Below are 20,754 nucleotides of genomic sequence, written 5' to 3'. Positions count from 1 at the left end.
TATTGGCAGTAGGCAGGAGTCTCATAGGTAAAAGGAGGTGAAATCCAAGTTTTGATGAATCTCTTCACTTGGAACAATCCATGCCTGCTTATTCATCTTTCATCCCACACCTCCTGTATGGCCATATCATTTTTTTCTGTAGGATAATCAAGTCCCCATTTTCTGGCTCATGCTGGTATCATTACATGGCAGAGATGATCCTCCAAATGGCTCCTCCAGTCTTAGTTTTCCACAAGGATGAACAGAGTCAGCTCACTCTGCCATTTGCCATCTTGATTGTTGAGCTTGTTCTTAGTATCATTGCTGAAAAATTAAGTGACAGGCCAACTCATGACTCGTGGTGATGACTTGGGTACAAAGGTTACTGTTTGCCTATCCTTGGACTTTTAATGTGTAGGCACTGCCTTAAGGAGACTAGGGCAAAGAACACTCCTTGACTTGACTTTGAAGACTTGAATAGACCATTGCTGGTCACAGCAGATCTAGCTTATCTTGACAGCCTTTGAAAACTGTCATCCAGCTTTTATAGAAATCTTTGAGCTCTTCAACATTTTTAGCATTTACAATTTCTAGGGATATGAAGCACACAGAATTCTTTCCCCATGACTGCTGACCTTAGCTGAATCACGGGCCAATGGATGGCCATGGCATTCTGGCATAAGCTGATTAGTGTAGGTTTTAAACTTGAAGATGCCACTTTGCATTCATAGTTGCTCTGTCATATGGGCCTCTTTTTGCAGGAAGCTGGGATAAGATTTTATTCCTGGTATCTCCCACTGTAAGAGTTGAATGAGGACGGGCGATTTTATTTCCAAATAAATAAGTAGTTTTATGAAGAGAATGCCGTGTACTTTAGGAATATTCCTCAGATGGTGGGGCATGTGGTCCATTAGTAGAAAATCTTTAGTATGTGTAATCTTCCTGCCTCGTACATGAGTTGAAACCCCACAGCAGTTGGTTGTATCTGTTGTGCACATAAATCCCATTTAATGCCATTTTCATCTTCAGATATAGTTTTCTTTGGCTTAGAGCAGTGGTTCTCAACCTGGGTCACAATCCCTTTGGGGGGGGGTTGCATGTCAGATAGCCTGCATATCAGATAGTTACATGACAAGTCATAACAGTAGCAAAATCACAGTTATGAAGTAGCAATGAAATAATTTTATGGTTGGGGTCACCACAGCATGAGGAACTGTATTAAAGGGTCACAGCAGTAGGAAGGTTGAGAACCACTGGCTTAGAGGAAGGAAGCAGACCCAACTCTGTTCATGGAAGGGGTGTTATCCCTGACTTGGTACTGCAGTGATCTTGAGATGAAGCTGTTGTGTGTGCAGGTCTCTTCTGAAACTTGAACTCTTGGGTGAGGTGAGGTGATGGCTTGACAAGCCGAGTAACTCCCATATTCTGATACATTTCAAAGACTTATAACACTGGTTGGAGTCTTGGATACTTGCTGCCGGGTTGCATTGGGCTCATAGGCTTTACTCAGAAGCGCACAAGGATATATGTGCTTGGGCTAAAACTTTGGAACACAATGCAACAACCTCATAACATCTGGATCCAGACTATTGTTTTCAAAATGTGCTGCCTGGCAGCAGAAGAAAGCCAAAGTCAGTTTTGCTCCGCTCCTCTGGGGCCAGCATTTCCTGAAGGAAGTCAACCCTGGTGAGGAGAATTGATAAAGCTGGCAGTCATTCCTCTACAGAGAGGAAGGGGACTAAGGTCACTTGTCAGTGATTGGGGTGGCCCCTTCTGAGTTTGGATCAAGCTCTGATTTCTGTAGCCCCCTCAAATAGTCAGCGAACTCTGAGACCGGCGATGACTGCCTTTGCTTGAGTGACGAGCCACATCCTTCTGTCCCCTGGTATAGGCTGTGGGAGCCGCTGTTCTGTTTGGGCCCAGAAGGCATTGCCCAGATGAGAGTTTAGCCAAGGTGTCTCCTGAACATGTGTCATCCCTCGAAAATTCTCTGCTGCATCTTGGACCCTGGAGAACCCAGTCTTCAGTGTGCTTCTGCCTGGGAGGGCTAGAGTTCTTTGGGGTGCTGGTTCCTAAGTCCTGTTGTCGTGTAGGTGGTACTGTATGGCATGGGGGCTGAGCATGGGCAGGGCTAGAAGCAGGGGCAGAGGCAGGGCAGAGGCAGGGGTAGGGGTAGGTCTCTGTTTGCTTCTCCAGTTCTCAATTTCAAGGTTTCTTTTGTCTATGGGCAGCTTGTCAATTTTCTGAGCTTTTGAGATTAAAGACTTCCCGAACGTCCCTTGCAGAGACAGGAGAAAGTACCTAGTAGGAAGTAAAAGAATAAAGATAGTTTTTGAGTTGTTGTTGATGCCTTAAAATTTCAACATTGAAAGGGCTCTTAGAACTTTTCTCCCAGGGTGACATTGTCTTTGTTGTACTGAGTGATCACTCTCAAAGCTAAGGGTGGCCGCCTCTGAAGATGGAGGCAGCATGGTAACACCAACAAAACATAACAGTTAATGCTTATTCTGTACTAGGACTGTTCAAGGAGCTTTGCTGATTGAGGACTCATTCTCTCAAAAATCCATGTGCTTGGCACAGTCAAGGACCATGAGGCTGTCTTTGACCCACAATAAGGCACACATGCTTCAGTCACTTGGAGACATTGCCAACTTACTTTTATATGAGTGTATTTGGTGTTGTTTGTACTATGATGAAATTGTCTGATGCTGTGTTTCTCATGTGTTAGAGTGTCTACGCAATGCATAACTGTACTTTTGTTTCCTTTTGTGTACAGATGTGAAAATGAATCCAGTGCTCTCTCCACTATGAAACTATGGTCAGACCTAAGAGATCTAGATCTATAAGCTAGTCTCTTATCTACTATGTATGCATCTGTGTGTGTGTGTGTGTATGTGTGTGTGTGTGTGTGTGTGTATGTATGTATGTGTGTGTAACTTTATATAATTGCCCTTTGCCTGGCGAGGAAGCTGTCACCCCCAGGTGAGGTCTGTTGCATGGAATGATTTTTGCAGCATTTCTTAGCCCTGTGATCACCAGGATACTCTTTCACCGAAAAACCCTTACAGCAGTATGCTGAGGTGATTCTGCCAAGGTTCGAAAAGGTCTGAGATCTCAGTAGCTCACTCTGACTTAAGCCTTTTTCCTGCCAAGCTGCATGTAGCCTGTGGGAGACTCTAAATTCATCTTCTGGATCCAAATTTCGGCAAGTAGAGGGGTGAGAAGGTTAACTATCATGTATCATAGGCCATCCACATTCCCTTTTCTGAGTGTTATCTAAAAAGCTACCATCTGGCTTTAGAGACATTTTACAATGTTAATTTTAGAGGCTTGTAAACAGAGACTCTTATTTTGTTATATTTGAAAGTTGCATGGTGAACCCACAGGGGGCAAGGGTTTTCTGAAGACTGTAGTAGATGCTAGCAGTGCAGATAAAATTTCCCTCATTTTTACCACACCAGAGAGTAAATAGGGAACCGTGTATATGCTTCAGGAAAGATTGGACTTCTTATCTGGAAACTGAAATTTCCTTGGTGCCAATCTCTCACCCAGGACACTGCCTTTCTTTTCCATCCTCCATTCGACAACTGTGTGTCAAGTCTCCACAACAGTCAGGCCCTAGAGGAGTAAGCTTTGAACAAGGGGGAACTCTTACTCGCTTGTTCCACAAGAGTTCAGTTATGGAAAGAGAGAAGGTTAAATGCCTGGTCTCTTCTGAAGACCATCCTTGAAGAAGGATGAGGGTCAGAATAGTCAGACACAGGGATGAGAAACAAAACCCAGGCCAAGCAGCTCAAGTGTGAAAGTGAAGGGTAGATCCAAGATGGGGGTGGAAGGACTAGAGCAGGCAAGGACTGTGGGTCATGGTTTGGATTTCCTATTTGATTGTAAAGACGCAGGGAAGTCTTTGGGGGCTGACAAATGGATGGCTAGATCAGACTTCGATACATTAATAATGGAAAGTGAGAAAAGTCGTAACTGGAGACAAATTATGTAATCTGGGGTCTCGGGAGTATCCTGTTTATGATGGCAGCTTTAGAAATGGAAATTGTGAATGTATCTGAGAAATACACCACAGGTAGAGGTGTTGACTTGTTGCAGTGCAAACTCTGGATATGCAGCCACAAGATAATGGACAGAGGGTAACCTGGGCCCTGGCATTAGCTGAAGGGAATTCTAAAGAGACTGAGATTTGGAGGGTGAATTGGTACGTAAAGTTATAAGTGCTTTCTGCTTTTCTTAGACTAAATATGCCAAGTGCAGTTGATAGACTAAGCTAGAGAAATGTAGCTGGAATCAAGGAGAGGCCTGTGCTGGGAAGCATCTGTTAAGAAAGTTCTTTCAATTCAGAACAGTGATTTCTGGGTCTGTGGAGAAAAATACAATGGTAGGAGATCAGCAAACCTGGGATGAAGGCTTGGAACTCACTGTATCTAGGGTGTGAGTTGCAGAGGAAAGAAAGAAGTGGGAAGAGAGTCCAAGAATGCATAGGTCATAAAAAGTCAAGGACTTTTACTAAGCCCTAAAACTGTTACTATTCGCTACTACTAATTAAAAGGATTAAGAGGATGCCCTAGGATTTAAACTTGGTATGCTAATCTGTTTTTAAGTCTCTAAAATAGTTTGCATACATCTATGCTTCTAGTTGAAGGGATTTTTGCACTGTCCTTTTGTGTGGGGTGAATTAACTTGACTAAGATTAGTGGTCTACTCATCACAAGATTGGTGAGTAAGATCACTGCCCATTATGAGAAATGTGACTTTCAACTTTAAGCCAGAAACAGTTTTCTACAGCAAACATTCTATCATGTGGATTTCGATAAACAAACAAGAATTATGCCAAGGTTGTAAGTCAGAAGTCCTTACAACTATGAAAATAATCCCTTCATTATCAGAAGAAATCCCTGTGACCTTAGTAAATAGAATTAAATGGGAATTCAACTTTGTGGTGATAATATAGAATAAGCAAAGATTTGGACTGTATACCATGGTCACTAGCAAGTACATATTTGCTAACATTTCCTCAACTCATTCCTCATCTGTTCAGCAAGCCGTCAAACCGATGCCCATCTATTCATTCCACATGTGTCAACAGTCCTTGCACATGTTTCAAGGGCCTTTATTAAGCTGCCTTGTAAGACTCTGGCTCCAAGCTTTTTTTTCTAAGGAAGAACACTGGGCTCATGAATTCTTTTCTAGTTTCCAAATAATATATGGACTCAAAAAGCTCACTCTGGCCATGATGACCACACTTGCTTACCTTCAAAATCAAGAGACAAAACAAAACAAAAATCTCCAACTATTGGGCTGGGTTTTCAGTCAGGAGAACCTTGCTCCCACTGTGGTTTGTACTGGTAACACGGACACATCTGGGGACTTAGGCCTTCAGCTGTTTCATGAACCAGAACCTTAGCTCTGCCTACTACTTGGCTGATAAAAAAAGGGGTGTTGAGACTGTACAATGTGTATCAACCACAAGTTACACAGAAAAGCACTAGTATTGCTGGTATTTTCCTTGAAAATGTGAAAGCAGGGGTTTTTAGGCTGGAAGTGTCAGAAAATAGTATGCGATCATGAATGTTACACATGTGTTTTAAACTTAAGTGATATTAAAATGTTGGCTATTTTATGAAAAATTTAAAATTTCTGAGAGAAATCTGACGTTCTGCTTCTCAGTTCTTTCCTGTGATGACAGGAAGTTCTTTGTGTGCACTTCATGTGGCTTATGGGGACTGCTCCCTGTCCTCCAGGCACTGGGGTGTGTGACTCCCTCACTAATAGCAAAGGATTACAGAGCTTTAAAAAAAATGCTCCCTTACCACACAAGACAATTTCTAAGCCAGGGAGGTAGAATTATTCCTCCCATATTACATATGTCACCATGGGGGACATTTTGCTTCTCTATGGCTGACCTGGGACCAGAGTCCATATTATTTACCCTCCGTCTTATTGTTCTTTTACCCCAGCACCTCAGTCTCTGGACTGCAATCTTAAAGCTCCAGTCAACTTTACTGATTTTGAATCGTTATGAAGAAACACACCTCTGGGTATATCTGCATGGGTGGGTGTTTCTAGGAAGGTTTAGCAGAGGAGGAAAAAGCAACCTTGAATGTGGGCTACCCCTGGCTTATGAGGAGACAGTGAGCTGGGCACCAGCATTCACTCCTCTCTGCTCCCTGAGCGTGGGTGCAATGCGACTCTGCCTTTAAACTGCAAGCCAAAACAAGCCCCTCCTTCCTGAACTTGATTTTGCCAATCATCTCTCACAGCAGTGAGAAGTATAACTAATACCCTTGGGCTGTGGGAATTTGTGGAGACTGGGAATTTAAAGGGCATTGTCCAAGAGCTCAGACCTTGGTAGAAGAGCCACAACCGGTGTGAGGAGGCAGATGAGGTAGAATGTGGGATCTGAGAGCTGCCTTTCCATCACCCAGTAGGGATTGGTGGGGCTGTTGCAGGTGACACAAGTGGCGTTGTATATCAGGGAGACGACGAAGTACATCAAGAAGCTGCCGAGGAGGACAAGGCCGTGGAGGACAGTCTGTGGAGGGGACAAAGAAGATGCTGTTGGAAGTTCCGATTAGATTAAGGGACAGCCAAATGCACATAGCTTAGTTAGGCTTTGCTTCCAACCTTTTTGAAGAGGCACACACACATATTAAGCACTCACAGAACACAGCAGCTTAATGGATCAAACATCCATATTTGCTCTACCTAGCTGGCTTGGGAAAACTGACTCAGCTTTTAAAATTCTATTTAAAAAAATATAATAGTTAAGAGCATTCTAGAGAGCAGAATTTGAGGGGAATATTTCAAGCATACTAAACCTTATAGATACAATTAAAAGTAACCATATATCTCTTGTAAATGGCCTGCTTATCTACTTTTAGGGAAGTTTTGTACATGTCTATACAGCTATGCTTATGGATACATTTTTTTTTAATCATACTGATGTATCCCTTTGGCTTATGGATTAGAAGTTTGTGTCGACTCCTGAGTCTCTATGTTAAAACTCTCAATTGATAGTATTTGAAAATGGGGCTTTGTGGAGATAATTTTAGGAGTTCCCCATGAATGAACTTAGTGCCCTCATAAGAAGCACAAAAGAAGATACCTTTCTTTCTCCTCCTTCCAGGGATATGCAATAAAAGATAGCTGTCTACAGCCTGGAATGAAGGTTCTCCCCAGACAATGCTTGGACCAGGATGCTGACTTTGGACTTTTAACCTCAAGAATGGTAATATATAACATTTTAAGCTACACCATGAACGGCATTTGTTATGACGCCAAGCAAACTGAGGTAAGTCAGCGGTTTCTTTCACACAACACTTTGGGAGCCATGTTTACACAGATGGTCTATCTCTAGCTTGTTCATTTTAACCATAGAAGCTTCTTGACTCATAACAGAGTTAGGCCTTGTAAACCTGTTGTAAGTAGAAAATACTGTAACTCATAAATGTTTCAGACTATAGCTAACCCTCCGAGTGTCACAGCCTGGCAGTGTAGCACAGAGCATGGGTTGTTTGTGTTGTGATTGCAAGGCTGACAACAGGCTGCCAGGCTTAGCTCTGCAGGCGCCTCAGGAGAATATCCCACCATGTGTTGCCAGCTCAGGAAAAGATCTAAATTCAACATTGGAAGGACAGCTTGCATCCCACATGTGTGGTGTTGGTACCAGCATAGAATAAAACGAAAACATAATAAAACAGAAATGTAAGTCAAACTATTGCTAAGTTGGGGACTACATGTATTTGGTTGCACAAATATACCACTGTGAATGTTAACCACTGATGAACATTTAGGCTTTCTGTAATATATCTGTATATTATATATATAAAATATATATATATATATATATATATTTTATATATATATTCTATTAAAAACAATGCTGCTGCAGCAAACATTTTTGTGTGTCTCCCTACACACATGCAAAATTATTTATCATTATTTTTTGTGGGGTGAAAACTTAGAAGTGAAATTCTCTCATGGCCTGTGGGTACTTAAATTTTTTCCAGCTGTTTTAAAAAATCACCTTCTAGAACAGTGGTTCTCAACCTTCCTAATGGTAAGATCCTTGAATACAGTTCCTCATATTGTGGTGACACCAACCATAAAATGATATTTATTGCTACTTCATAACTGTAATTTCATGTTGTTGTGAATTGTAATGTAAATGTCTGTTTCCCTATGGTCTTGGGTGACCTTGTGAAAGGGTCATTTGAACCCTAAAGGGGTTGTGCCCCATGGGTTGGGAACCACTGCTCTAGTCTCTCATTGGTTTGTAGTCTGCTAAGAGGATATGAATGTTTCATGGTTGTACTTTTTCACCTTTAACATAATGCTGAGCAGATTTTCCCAAACAGAATGTTTTAGTTGCATAATTTTATTTCCTTGGACTGCCTATGTTCATGTGGCATCAGAATTACTCTACTCATGGAATACAGGTAACTGTCATTTGAACGTAGGGGTGCCTTTCAGCTTCCTATGGGTACCTAAGGCCCTATGTGAGACCAGAGGGAGGTAGGATGCTTGGGGAAGCGTCTGAGTCACAAGAGCTTTGTGCAAATAATGGATTTATAAAAGAGGTTTGAGGGAATCTTCTGCCATTATAATATAAGAACACAGCACCCATTTTGGGCTGCCTCCCCTGTCTAGAACTCCACCAAAAGCAAGCCATCTTGGAAATACAGGAGTTAGATAATATTCCTTCCCTAACTTCCTGTCCCCAATGCAAGTTGCCTGTCCCTACATCTTGGACTTCCAGAAACCTGAGAAAGTCCTTTTGTTTGTAATCAAATATTTTGTTATAGTAGCATGATAGAAACAGAAATTTTTTTTTTTTTTTGTTATAGTAGCATGATAGTCCAAGAAGACAAGTCTCTCTCTCTCTCTTTTTTTTTCTTTCATGAACTAAAAAAAATAAGGTTAAAAAATAGAAATGTTAAGTTTGGTCAAACTTACTTTATAATCCTGGAGCTGATGTTTTGGGAAAGGATTAGCTTATTCTTGAGTTGCTCTTGACTATGCTTTGGTAAACTTTAAATACCACTGTCATCATCTTCCTTGCTACTGTGGTTTTGTGTCCTCCCCTCAGTGGCATTGCTGGGGTGTGGTTTTACTGGAGTTCTAGGGAGTTCACTCGGGTCCACATACTGATTTTTTTGACTTACCAGCAGCCATGCTCTTAAAGCAAACCATATGTCATGTTTTTTTAGTCTTCAGCAAGAGATTCTTGTTCATCATGATATTCTTTTTATTTCATGTGCAATTTAGAAGTGGCTTTTGGAGTATCAAAATATGTAAGGTTTTCTCTGGCTTCTTATATTTTTGGTTGTGAGCCTAGCCTTTAACGGTTAAGCTATCCCTCCAGCCCTTTCTCTGGCTTCTTGATGTCTGTTTCTAATTTGTTGTTCAGATGTGTTCTGTGCCGGTTTCTGTTAGAGTTGAGAAAATTTCACATAGCATGAGATTTTTATGCATTTCTTATTTTATTTACCAATGAAAAAAGCTAGTATTTATTTTCTATGTTTGATTGACATCTTTTCCTGCTTTTAGTTTTCTCATCTTCCTTATGTTCTGAAGAATTGATAAAGATAAGTCTTCTATCCTTTTTCTAGCCCTTTAGTGATTAGGCCAAAGTTAAGGATACTAAATAAATGAGGATTCCTGTAAAAATGCACAGTTAAATATTTCTATTTTCTTAGCCAAATCAATTACCTATTGTTTTTGAATATTTTTGCCAAATTTGGTATATTCCTTTTTCCTAGTGAATGATAAATCTCATAGTTTATTTGAAAATGTCATTAATTTTAAGGGGCAAAATAAGTGTGGGTTAGTTAGAGACACGAACGGGCCCGTGTACACACGGAGCTGCTCCAGTTGTTTCCCCTCAGGTCTTGAAGATAATGAAGCCTTTGTTTTTGAGCAGCTTTTGCTTTGGTCTCACTAACTACTGGTCTTTTGGGCAAGTTCCAGTAGGAATTATACTGGAATTGCCCATAATCACTAACAGATTTTAAGTCCATCTCTGGTTTTTTTTTTTTTGTCTTGTACAGTTTTACTCTTCACATTTAAGTGGTATAGCCAGCTGTATTTTGATTTTTTGAATGTTTAGTTCTTCAAATATTGCTTATTTACCCTTTCCCCCATTTTGTGACTCCTTTGGTGGAGACATTGGAGTCATTTTTTTTCAACTAACATTCCTGTTAATAACTTTTTATTACTTGTGATTCCACATGAGTTTCTAATTCTACTTACCAATTTGGTAGCTTTCTTCCTTTCTTTTCTTTTTTTTCATGCTGTCTGATCTAGAATGAATTCCCCAGACTGTACTTTTAATTTCAATGATAATTTTTTCATTTGGGGGAGTTCTAAAAGTTTTCCCTGCTGGCCTCAGTTCCTAGTATCAAAGGATCTTTGACTCTTACATCCCTTGCTCACTGTTTCTGATATATCTATACCCCAGGAGCTTATCAATACCATATTTTTCCATAGCTTGCTTTGTAGGGTAGAGACAATTGGACCAGCAATAAATGGAGCTCTAGAGCCCCCTACTACACAGGAGCCAGACTCCCCACTGGCATATCTGTGTCCTGCCTTCTAGAAAGCATGATGTACCTGACCTCTTCTCCATTGTGTCATAGCCTCTTCTGGTATTGATGCTCCATAAAGAACATGAACTTAGGACAAAAGAGGCATAGCCAGGCTTATCGCTTTGTTCTGTTGTCACTGGTACACATTAGAGAACAAGATTTTCCAGGATGAGACCTCCCAGACCCAGAGGTTCTCTTGGTGCTCTTACTGAGCTTGTGATGGCGGTAGGGGGTAAGTTTCATGGCAAAATGTAGGCATGTGTTGAGCCTACTTGGAGGTATTTTCAAAGTTTTAGTATAAGCTTTCAGAAACAGACATTACTGTGATCTTGATGTATGACTTTGTATTGCCAGCAAAGTGGTTAAAAGTTCAAAGATCAGAATGACAGAGCTCAAAACTCACTTCTAGTTTGAGCTACTTGGGGCACATTTCTTAACCTTGCTACATCTGTTTCTAAATCTGTAAAACGGGGTTACAAAAACAAAAATCTAACACCAAGGACATAGTAAAGTTAAATGAGGTAATGTACGTAAATCACATAGATTAATATGTTGCATATAATTTTGAGCTCTTTAGAGTTATTGATTAACAAAACTCAGTGAGAGAGCTTGTTCTTTCTCTATGCATGATGTGTGTGGGTGGTTGTAGAGGCTAGAGGTTGATTTTGGTATCTGTTTTCCTCAAACTTCCTCAAATCTTATTTTTTTGGGACAAGGTCTCTCCCTCAACATAAGGCTCACTGATTCAGCTGGAATGGCTAGCCAACCAGCTCCACAGATCTTCCTATCTCCACTTTCTTGGCACTGGAATTATAGGTATACTCAATCACCATGTCTAGCTTGTGTGTGTGTGTGTGTTGGGCATCAAACTCAGGTCCCCACCTTATTGATTAAGCCACTTACTCAGCCTGCCTTTTGTGATTTAAGATTCTAAAATATGATATTTGGGAATGCTTGATATGTGGTAACTGAGTTAAATGAATAATAGCCATGTATACACAGTTTTAGTTGTACTCAGGCTAGACTTTCCTATCACTGCAGTGCTCCTGAATTCTTCATCAGTATACATCTGGTTTTGGAACTGTCTCATTGCTTTATGGGTATTACTCTTGTCATGATGGCTGGAGGCTGAGGCCAGCAATGCTAGCATCTTTGCGAATTCCACTGCTTTATAGGGGTGAAGTGAGAGACTCATGGGCTTACTGAGCTAGATCAACTATGTAGAGTAAAAGAACTTGCAAATTTGAGTTCAGTCAATGAACAAGAATATGTTTTTTAAGCTAAATGGCCCGTGGGATCCTTACCCATGTCTTCATTTCTATTGCCTGGTGCAAGAGGATGGTGGTGAGCGAGATGGTGTTGATTGGTGTTCCAAAGGTAAAGACATCTATATCTGAACCTCGGTAGGTCTAAGGAGGAAGAACAAATGGGCACTGTCAAGTAGGCATACCTGGTCTTGCATGGATTTAAGGCTATGTGTTCAATACAATGAAGCTGGGAGTCAAGGCAGGGGAAGGAATATGGTGAAAAGAAAGGAGAAAAGAAGGGATTGATTCAAGGAACTGACAAGATGAGAAATGAGTGGATGGGATTAAATTGCTTAGGAACATGTTGGTTCTGGTGAAGTTTGGAAAATCACTGTGGAATGGGTGAACAAAGGCTTTCTTGAGCATTTCCAGGCACTGCACTGATTGCTGAGGGTATGTGTGTCTACCTTTAAGAAGTTTGTTGTCTATTGGGCAGGGTGGATGGCTCTGTATACTTCCGTCCTTATGGCACTCATTCCTCTTAGATGCCCTGGGAGCACAGACGAGGCTTTATCAACTGAGACTAGATTATAATAAAGGAAATCATAGTCCAACAGAGGTCAAGCCTAGGAGTGGACAGTATGATAGCTGTGTTTTGTCAACTTCACATGAACTTAGTTAGACATATCTGGGAAGAAGGAATCTTAATTAAGAAAATGCTTTTATAAGATTGTCCTGTAGACAAGTCTGTGGGGGTATTGTCTTGACTAATGATTGATGTGGGAGGGTGCTATTCCTGGGCAGGTGGTCCTGGTTGCTATAAGAAATTAGGCTGTTAAGTGATGGTGGCACATGCCTTTAATCCCAGTACTTGGTAGGCAGAGGCAGGTAGATTTCTGAGATCAAGTCCAGCCTAGTCAGCAGAGTGAGTGCCAGCACAGCCAGGGCTACACAGAGAAACCCTGTTTAAAAAAAAAAACAAAAAACAAAAAACAAAACAAGCAGGCTGATCAAGCAAAGAGGAGCAAGTCAGTGAGCAAATTTCCTCCGTGGCTTCTGTTTCCATTCCTGCCTTCAGGTTCCTCCCCTGAGTTACTGGTTGACTTCCCTCAGTGATGGGCTGTGATCACTGAAGGGAAGTGATCACACTGAAAAAGTCCTTTCCTATCATCAAGTTAATTTTGGTCATGGTATTTTATCACAGCAATAGAAAATCAATGCTCTCAGGTCCAGGGCAGGAACTATAGAAAATAAGAAGCAGAAGACATCATCCTGCCCAAAGGTAGTCACCTCAGAAGAAAGGAGAATTACAAACATGATATAGTCGAAAGGTGATAGTATCCAGCATAGGGCATGCATAGAGAAGGGGCCCCTGCAGGAAGATGCAAAGGCAGAGGAAGTCAGACACCATGCTCTCTGAGAGTACAATCCTTATCTAAGCCGGGCCATGAATCAACCCTGTTCTGTTTTCCCAGTGTCACAGCTTCTGGTTTCTCAAGAGACCCAGAAGCAAAGTTCTGCATAAAGTGTTCTGTCTTCTCAAACACCTTGGGTTGGATGTGCCTAGCTACTAATTCAGAGTCTCTGCCATGATGTATGTAAATGGCACTACCAGTCTGTGATTTTGTATACCTACGACCAATTTCACACTATGACTTATACGTCGAGGATGGGACTCACCAGGTAAGGGATAAAGAAACAGATGAGACTCTGGTAGAATGCATCGGCCATGGACATCCAGAACACTGGCAGGTTGTAGCACTGCAGAGAAGAACACACCAATAACTCAGCATCCTAGGGAGCCCCTGGTCGGCAAGCATCTCCCTTCTGGGTGGCTGAGCTCACCAATATGATACTTTGCATACCTGCCATCTTAGCTCCACCACTCAAACACACTACTTTGTAGATGTTACCAACCTTCTCTGAGAACTGCTTTCTTGTCCCATAAAATTTGGAGTTCAAGGGGACTAAATGCAACTGTGCTTTGGTATCTCGGAAGTGCTGTCAATGACATTCATTAGCTCTGTCGCTAGGACTGCTATTCTGAAGTCACTAAGTGCTCTCTGGTGGAGAGCTCACTCACAGACCAGGATCAATGCTACCAAGAGTCAGAGATCAACTACTTTAGAGATAAGATTTTTCATCTTATGCTTTGCTCTTCTCCCTTTTTGAGAAAAAGGAAACGTGATTTACTATGTTTTTTTTTTTTTTTTTTTTTTTAATCGTAGATACTCAGGGACTATGTTGTGCAGCCAGCCTGCCTGTGGGGTGGGGTGTAAAATTAGAGGAGCCTGTGCTCCCTCCCTCTCCTCTTTAGCTTGGGGTGCTGCATTGCTTTCTCTTCTGTCTTTGATTAGGACTTGGTTTGGTTTGATTCTTCAGCTGTCCAGAAAAAAACAAAACAAAACAACAAAAACAGTGACTCTTAAAAACACCATCTAGCTGGGCAGTGGTGGCGCGTGCCTTTAGTCCCAGCACTCGGGAGGCAGAGGCAGGTGGATCTCTGTGAGTTCGAGGCCAGCCTGGTCTCCAAAGTGAGTTCCAGGAAAGGCGCAAAGCTACACAGAGAAACCCTGTCTCGAAAAACAAAAACAAAACAAAACAAACCACCATCTATGGCATTGCCCTCCTTCCTTCCAGGCACCAAGGCACATGCTGTACTCGCGAGTGTTTCAAAGCTCTTTGCTTACAGCTCCAATGTCACTCTCATATCTTCTGTCCAGCCTCCTTGTCTGTGCCTTGGCTAAGCGCACCACTTGGATTATTTCTTCAGGTCCTTCCCAGCTTCTGTATGGCCTTTATAGAAACACACTTGATGACTTCCTAAGCTTTCTTAAGTTTCCTGGAGATAGTGCTAGACTCTATGTAATGCTGAGGTCTAGTTCTGCCTTCCTTTGAGTGAAATAGAAGCATTCTCGAGTGCCTTATTCATTGAGAAGATTAGTTGTTAGTCATAGGGATCCCCTGAACCAGGTGCTACTGTTTGGACATGATTTGAGTGTGTCCTCTAGGGCTTCTATGTTGGAAGGTTGGTCCTCAGTATGGTGATGTCTATCACAGTGCCTAGTGGGAGGTGGTTAGGTTACTGAAGGAGGGTGCTTTTCGGAATGGGATTAATGCTGGTTTTAGAGTGAGTTAGTTTCCATGTGAATGGGTTGTTAGAATGATCTTGACCTAGGAATCTCACTAGCTTCCTGTCACCCTGTGTGATCTCCCCTTCTCAGATTTATTGCCATTACAATGGATGCATTTCCTCATTATGATGGAGCTGAGGGGGCCCTCCCCTAGAAGACTGAGCAGACAGAGCTACATGATCTCAGACTTGTAGCATTAAAACTATGAGCTAAATAAAATCTTTTATTATTACTCAGCCCTTGGTATTTTGTTAGAGAAACAGAAAATGTACTTGTAAGAGCGTCTCGGGCATTTAATTGCTGTACTTCACAGCCTGGAGGGATGGGATCTTACCATATGTACCCCCCCCCCGCCCTTCTGCTATGGCAGTTGGCAGGGGATATAATTAAGGTGCTATTAAAATATACTTACTGGTCTTATCTAACATTCTTAGCAAGTATGGAACAGACCAGAGTCACCCAAAAGTCACACAGGAAGTAAATGGCAGAACTGTGGCTAGACAGTAGCGTTCCTGACCCCCAGCTCAATCCTCTTTCTCTGACCTGCAGGGAGCTGTCAGAGGTTAGAGAGAATCTGAAGCTACCTCCCAAGCCTGCTGCAGCTCCTCACCTCGGAGTTCTGGCCACTCTTGTATAACTCAGGCAATGCCAGGAGCGTTTCTGCAGAGACATCTTTATCCAGGATTCCGAAGACGATGGGAGGCAAGGAGGTGAAGAAGAGATTGAAGAATATCATCTGCCAATAGTCAATCATGGTGGAGCCGGAGAAACCACAGAAGAACTGGTACCAGAAGAGCAGGTTGACATAGCACTGCAGGCAGAGAGCATGCTTTGTGAATCAGGTCCCTGCATGCAGTGTGCTGGACTAAGATGGCGGAGAGCACAGGTTTGGGAAGTAGAGAGGCCAGGTTTTAAATCCCCCCCCTCGTATGCGTATTCATTACTAGCTCCGTGACCTCGGGCAAACTACATCACCTTTCTGAACGTCATTTTGCTCTCTATCACGGCACATCACACACAAATAATATCCCAGTGGTAATAGAAGGTGGGGGAAGGGATGATCAAAAGCTGAGCTGTGGATTCCCAGGTAAGATGGCAGACTACAGGTTGCTTCTGTGTGAGTCCATAAAGGAGAGAGCGAAAAGTAAGAATAAAGAAACTTGATCCTAAAGAGAGTAAAGGAACAGCTCAGAAGAAGCAAGGAGGAAGTGACAAGAGCAAAGATGTGTCACACAGGAGACGCAGGTGACAGAGCCTGGTGCAGGGAGGAGACTGGGGAGGTAAGAAAGCTGGGTGATGTCCCTCAAGACAAGCTCCCAACATTCATGAGTCAAACCTGGTAGATTTGAGTGAGACAGCTGCGGATGAGTCAGCAGTAGAGACAAACCCCATTTTGCCACCCTGTAACTAGGAGGGTAGCCGCCCAATGTCATATTAAGAGTGAATTGAGTGGTAAAGACTGAGCTATCCTTGGGGCCCTGAGTTTAGGAAACACCCACAGATCATGGAGCTTCAATTTGACTTGCCATGGGGCTTAGGTGAGAGAAGGCTCAGATGCTGAGCTGGGGGCTGGCAAGTATATGAAGAGAGGGACAGGCTCATCTACTCCGAATTGCCCTTAGGTTTGATGATAGCCAAGTCTAAAGCCACCTGATTTGTAAGGGCTCAAACTTTGAAGGTACAAAAATATTAAAGGAGGTCCTGTAAGCTCTGGTTGCTTCTCAATAAATTTAGGATACCCACCCTTTCCCCCAGCTAAAACAGCCACTCCAGGATGGTACCTAGCCCATATCATACAAACCTAAATGTGGCCAGCAGAGTCCCTGATATTCAAGGAAGGAGAATGTCCCCTTTTGAAGAAAGCTCTGGGGAACATCAAACATTTGTCCAACATAGATTGAGATGTCACATAAACAACAGGACAGGTGAGATGTCACAGTTTAACTGGCCTATTCCCTCCACACACACTTATAGTTCCCAGTTTGAGGGGCCAGAAAGAAGTTACCCCAGTACCCACCCCTTTTATTTTTTGCATATTTAGCACAGTTTTTAAAACCATATTGTATTAATTTACATCCATCTAATTTTTACTTATGCATTTTTATTATTTATTTTCTATTTCTTCCCCCTCCTCCACATTAAGTGGTATTTCAACTTTACCTTATTAGCCTTTAAAAGGTAATGTTTTTAAATTTCTTTTTATTCTCCCTCTTACATGGATGTAATTTGGAACTTTTTCACTATTGGGAGAATTGTTTAAATTCTCTTTTATTTTGATTCACAACTCTTGTTCTTTTCCTATTTCTAACATTCTTTTCCGTTCCTCCCTTTCCCATCAAATTAACTGGGCTTCTCCTTTCTCTTCTCCCTCTCCTTCCTTACCCTGAATAATTTTTAACTTCATGGCTTATGCTACTGTAATTTTTCATTTTCAAATCTGTGGTCACTGATGGGATGTAACTGATTATTTTCTTTTATTCTTCTCTCATACATTACAGCTGGACCACAGTTTCCCATCCCTCCTGGCCCCAGATCCACTCCTCTTCCATTTCCATTAAAAAAAAAAAAAAAGAGCAGGCTTTCCAAGGATATCCACTGAACACGGCCTAACAAGTTACAATAAGATTAGGTACAAAACCCTCATATCAAGGCTGGACAAGGCAACCAAGTAGGAGGAAAAAGGTCCAAAGAGTCAGAGACACTCCTCACTCCCAGGGCTGTAACTGATTTAAAGTATATTTCTAGATCTTGTGTGGTGAGATGCTGTTGCTTCTCCATTAGTTCTCTTTGGACTGAGTTTTCAGGGGACTGAACCTTCAAGAGCTCAGTATGAAGGTTCTTCAACCCAAGTGCTGAGAGATGCACAAACTGCTAGACAGAAATTCAATAAAGAGCACACATGACTCTTCAGTAGTAATACAATTTCTCAACTAAGGAACTCAAAGACACTCAAATCAATAACTGGAAGAAGGTTTCAAAAGCTCTGAAAGAGTATACAAACAGGCAGCTAAATTCACCTGGGACTCTAGAGAGGAAAGTCACAACATAGAAGGAACATTCATCAAGGAAATTAAGATTTTGTCTTGAAGAACAAGACAAAAAGAGATACTGGGAGATTAAAAAAAAATGTTGGCAATGAAAACTCAATGAACCTAATAGAAAACCTGGTAGAAAGCACTGCCTAAAGGCCAAAGTGAGCAGAAGAAAGAAATGTCAAGGATGGAGGACAAGGATGATGAAATCCTGCGTTCAAATATCAATAAGGGTAAAAGCAAATGAGTATGACTATGGTATTCTTAAACTGCAGGGTATGATCAAGTGATAGAACTCAACATCATGGGACAGAAGTAGGGACTGAGATAAACTAATGATACAGATCATCTAGTCAATGAAAATTATAGCAGAAAACTCTCCAAATCTAGAGAGTCTCAAATAGATATGACATAGTAAACATATCAAAACCACAAAGCAATGAAACAATATTAAAAGTGGTAAGGAGAGGGCTGGAGAGATGGCTCAGTGGTGAGGTATGGATACCAATAGTGGTAAGATGTGTGAACTCTGTTTGAGAGAACCTGGGTTTAGTTCTGAGTACCCACAACTACTGTTACAGGCTCAGAACTGCCTGTTCCTCTGGCTCCAAGGGATCTGATATCCTCTATGATCTCTGCAGGTACTGCATTCTCATGAAGAAATCCCATACTCACTCACACATAATTAAAAAAATAAAATTTCTTAATAAAGTCATAAGAAAAATCACTTTAAGAGAAAAATGACAACTCACAGAGGCAGAGACACCAGAGTGGCAGCAGATCTCTAATGAGAAACCCTCAAAAGCAGGAAATCATGGAATGAGCTGTCTTAATCCCTGAGAGTAAATGGCTGGCAACCAAAAGTGCCGTACCTAGCACTTTTAAATTTGACAGAAATAAAGACAAATGTCACATATTCTCTCTCATCTCTGGTTCCTATCTTCAAATGGGAATATATTAACCTGGAGTAACTGCAGAAGCCAGAAAGTAAAAAAAGAATAAGGGTGGGGAGGGGTGCTAGGGAGGAGACTAGCAAGAGCCAAGTGATATGAATGGGTAATTCGGAAGTGGGAGGGTAGTCAATGCAGAAGAAAAGAGTAACACATAACACTAAGAATGCTCAAAGTCTTTTTTTTTTTTTTTTTTTTTTTTTTTTTTTTTTTTTTCTTTCTTTTTTTTGGTTTTTCGAGACAGGGTTTCTCTGTGTAGCTTTGCGCCTTTCCTGGGACTCACTTGGTAGCCCAGGCTGGCCTCGAACTCACAGAGATCCGCCTGGCTCTGCCTCCCGAGTGCTGGGATTAAAGGCGTGCGCCACCACCGCCCGGTGAATGTTCAAAGTCTTAAAGAAACACTTAATGTATATCTAAAATTACATACATGCACACACACCTTAAATGAAGTTATGCTGCTTGGGCTGACAATGGTCCCCACATCAGCCAGAGGCCATTTAACAAAGCCCCAGCACCAGGTAGGAAGAACCTCTTTTTGACTAGTTGATCATGACATTTAAGAGACTCCCCAAACAGTAGGCTATTGCTATTGCTCTTGGTTGCTTCCTAGTGGCTGAAGACATCATGTACTTAGAAGATTCAGGCTGGGTCTGACCTGAAAGCCTGGTCTCTGAGGATTAACTTTCATGGTACTAGGAAGAGCTATGTAAGTTGACAAGGTGGGAGGATGAGATCGATAGTTCTACCTGACTGAGATGCCTGTGAACCATAACAATGACTAGCCCTGCTTGCATGATACTCCTGAAGGTGCAACAGGAGCAATCATCTCCTGGTGGTAATCAACAGCTCCCTAATTGGATTCAAGGCCTGCTCAACTGGAGGGAATCATGCCTTGTATTGGAAATCTAGCCAACGATCTGGGGATACTGAGTGGGTCTTAGAGGAGAACCTACTATTATAGGTGGGATAAGCAGACAAGGAGAATTCTGTGAAGAGGAAGGCTGAGTGAGGAGACACCAGCCCGCCATCTAGGGAGCAGCATGTAATGGCACACAGATAAAGCCATGGAATATATGGCAACATATAGATTATCAGAAATGGGCTAAGTTTAAGTGTAAGAGCTAGTCAATAGTTACCCTGAGCTAATGGCCAAGCAGTTTAAATTAATATAAGCTCCGTGTGTTTACTTGGGTCTGAGTGGCTGCACCACCAAGCTAGCACCACAGAAGACAATGAAAGGAACGAACTATACCTAGAGAAGACAGGTGGTCTCAATGCCAGAAGCACAGGAAATAAGTTTCACAAAAGGAATGCTGAACTAAAGAGACTTAGGAAGGAATCCACCATGCCTAACCCAGTGAACCACAGCCAGCTGACACTAGGGGAAAGTAAAGAACAAAACACAACCAGCCAGAAAAACAACAAGAATGACAGGGATTGTCTATCGATCACAGCCTTAAACACACATAGCTTCAAGTCACCAATAGAGACATAGAGCCTGGATGACTGGATTAAGAAAAACTGGTTCACTGTTCTGTTGGTGCCATGAAACCTGCCCCACTGGAAGGACACCTATAGGCTGAGAGTCACAGGATTGAAAACTATTGAGTGAATGGAAACCAGAACCAAGTTGTATAACTTTTGTAATATATGAGAAAGCAGACTTCAAAATTCGTCAGAAGAAATGTAGGAAGTATATATCAATAAGGGAATCATTCCTTTATATATCTAAAACAATTGTAATTATACCGATAATATGATATATTTTAAAGATCCCAATACTCCACTATTAGCCTCCTAGATCTGATAAACATTCA

At 41.8% G+C, this 20,754-nt stretch overlaps 1 protein-coding gene across 1 annotated transcript in view; it reads right to left on the bottom strand.

Moving 5' to 3' along the window:
• Positions 1-1,168: 1,168 nt before the first annotated feature.
• Atp10b (ATPase phospholipid transporting 10B (putative)) overlaps positions 1,169-20,754 on the bottom strand; it is a 182,613-nt gene continuing 163,027 nt past the window's right edge. The window contains 6 exon segments of the mRNA XM_037200559.1: positions 1,169-2,132; positions 2,135-2,280; positions 6,333-6,520; positions 11,879-11,983; positions 13,502-13,582; positions 15,566-15,766. Coding sequence (XP_037056454.1) covers positions 1,789-2,132; positions 2,135-2,280; positions 6,333-6,520; positions 11,879-11,983; positions 13,502-13,582; positions 15,566-15,766 — 1,065 coding nt within the window. The 3' untranslated portion in view covers positions 1,169-1,788.

Source organism: Peromyscus leucopus, chromosome 8b (assembly GCF_004664715.2).
Source record: "Peromyscus leucopus breed LL Stock chromosome 8b, UCI_PerLeu_2.1, whole genome shotgun sequence".
Taxonomy (NCBI): Eukaryota; Metazoa; Chordata; class Mammalia; order Rodentia; family Cricetidae; genus Peromyscus; species Peromyscus leucopus.
This window is presented reverse-complemented; position numbering and strand designations above follow the sequence as displayed.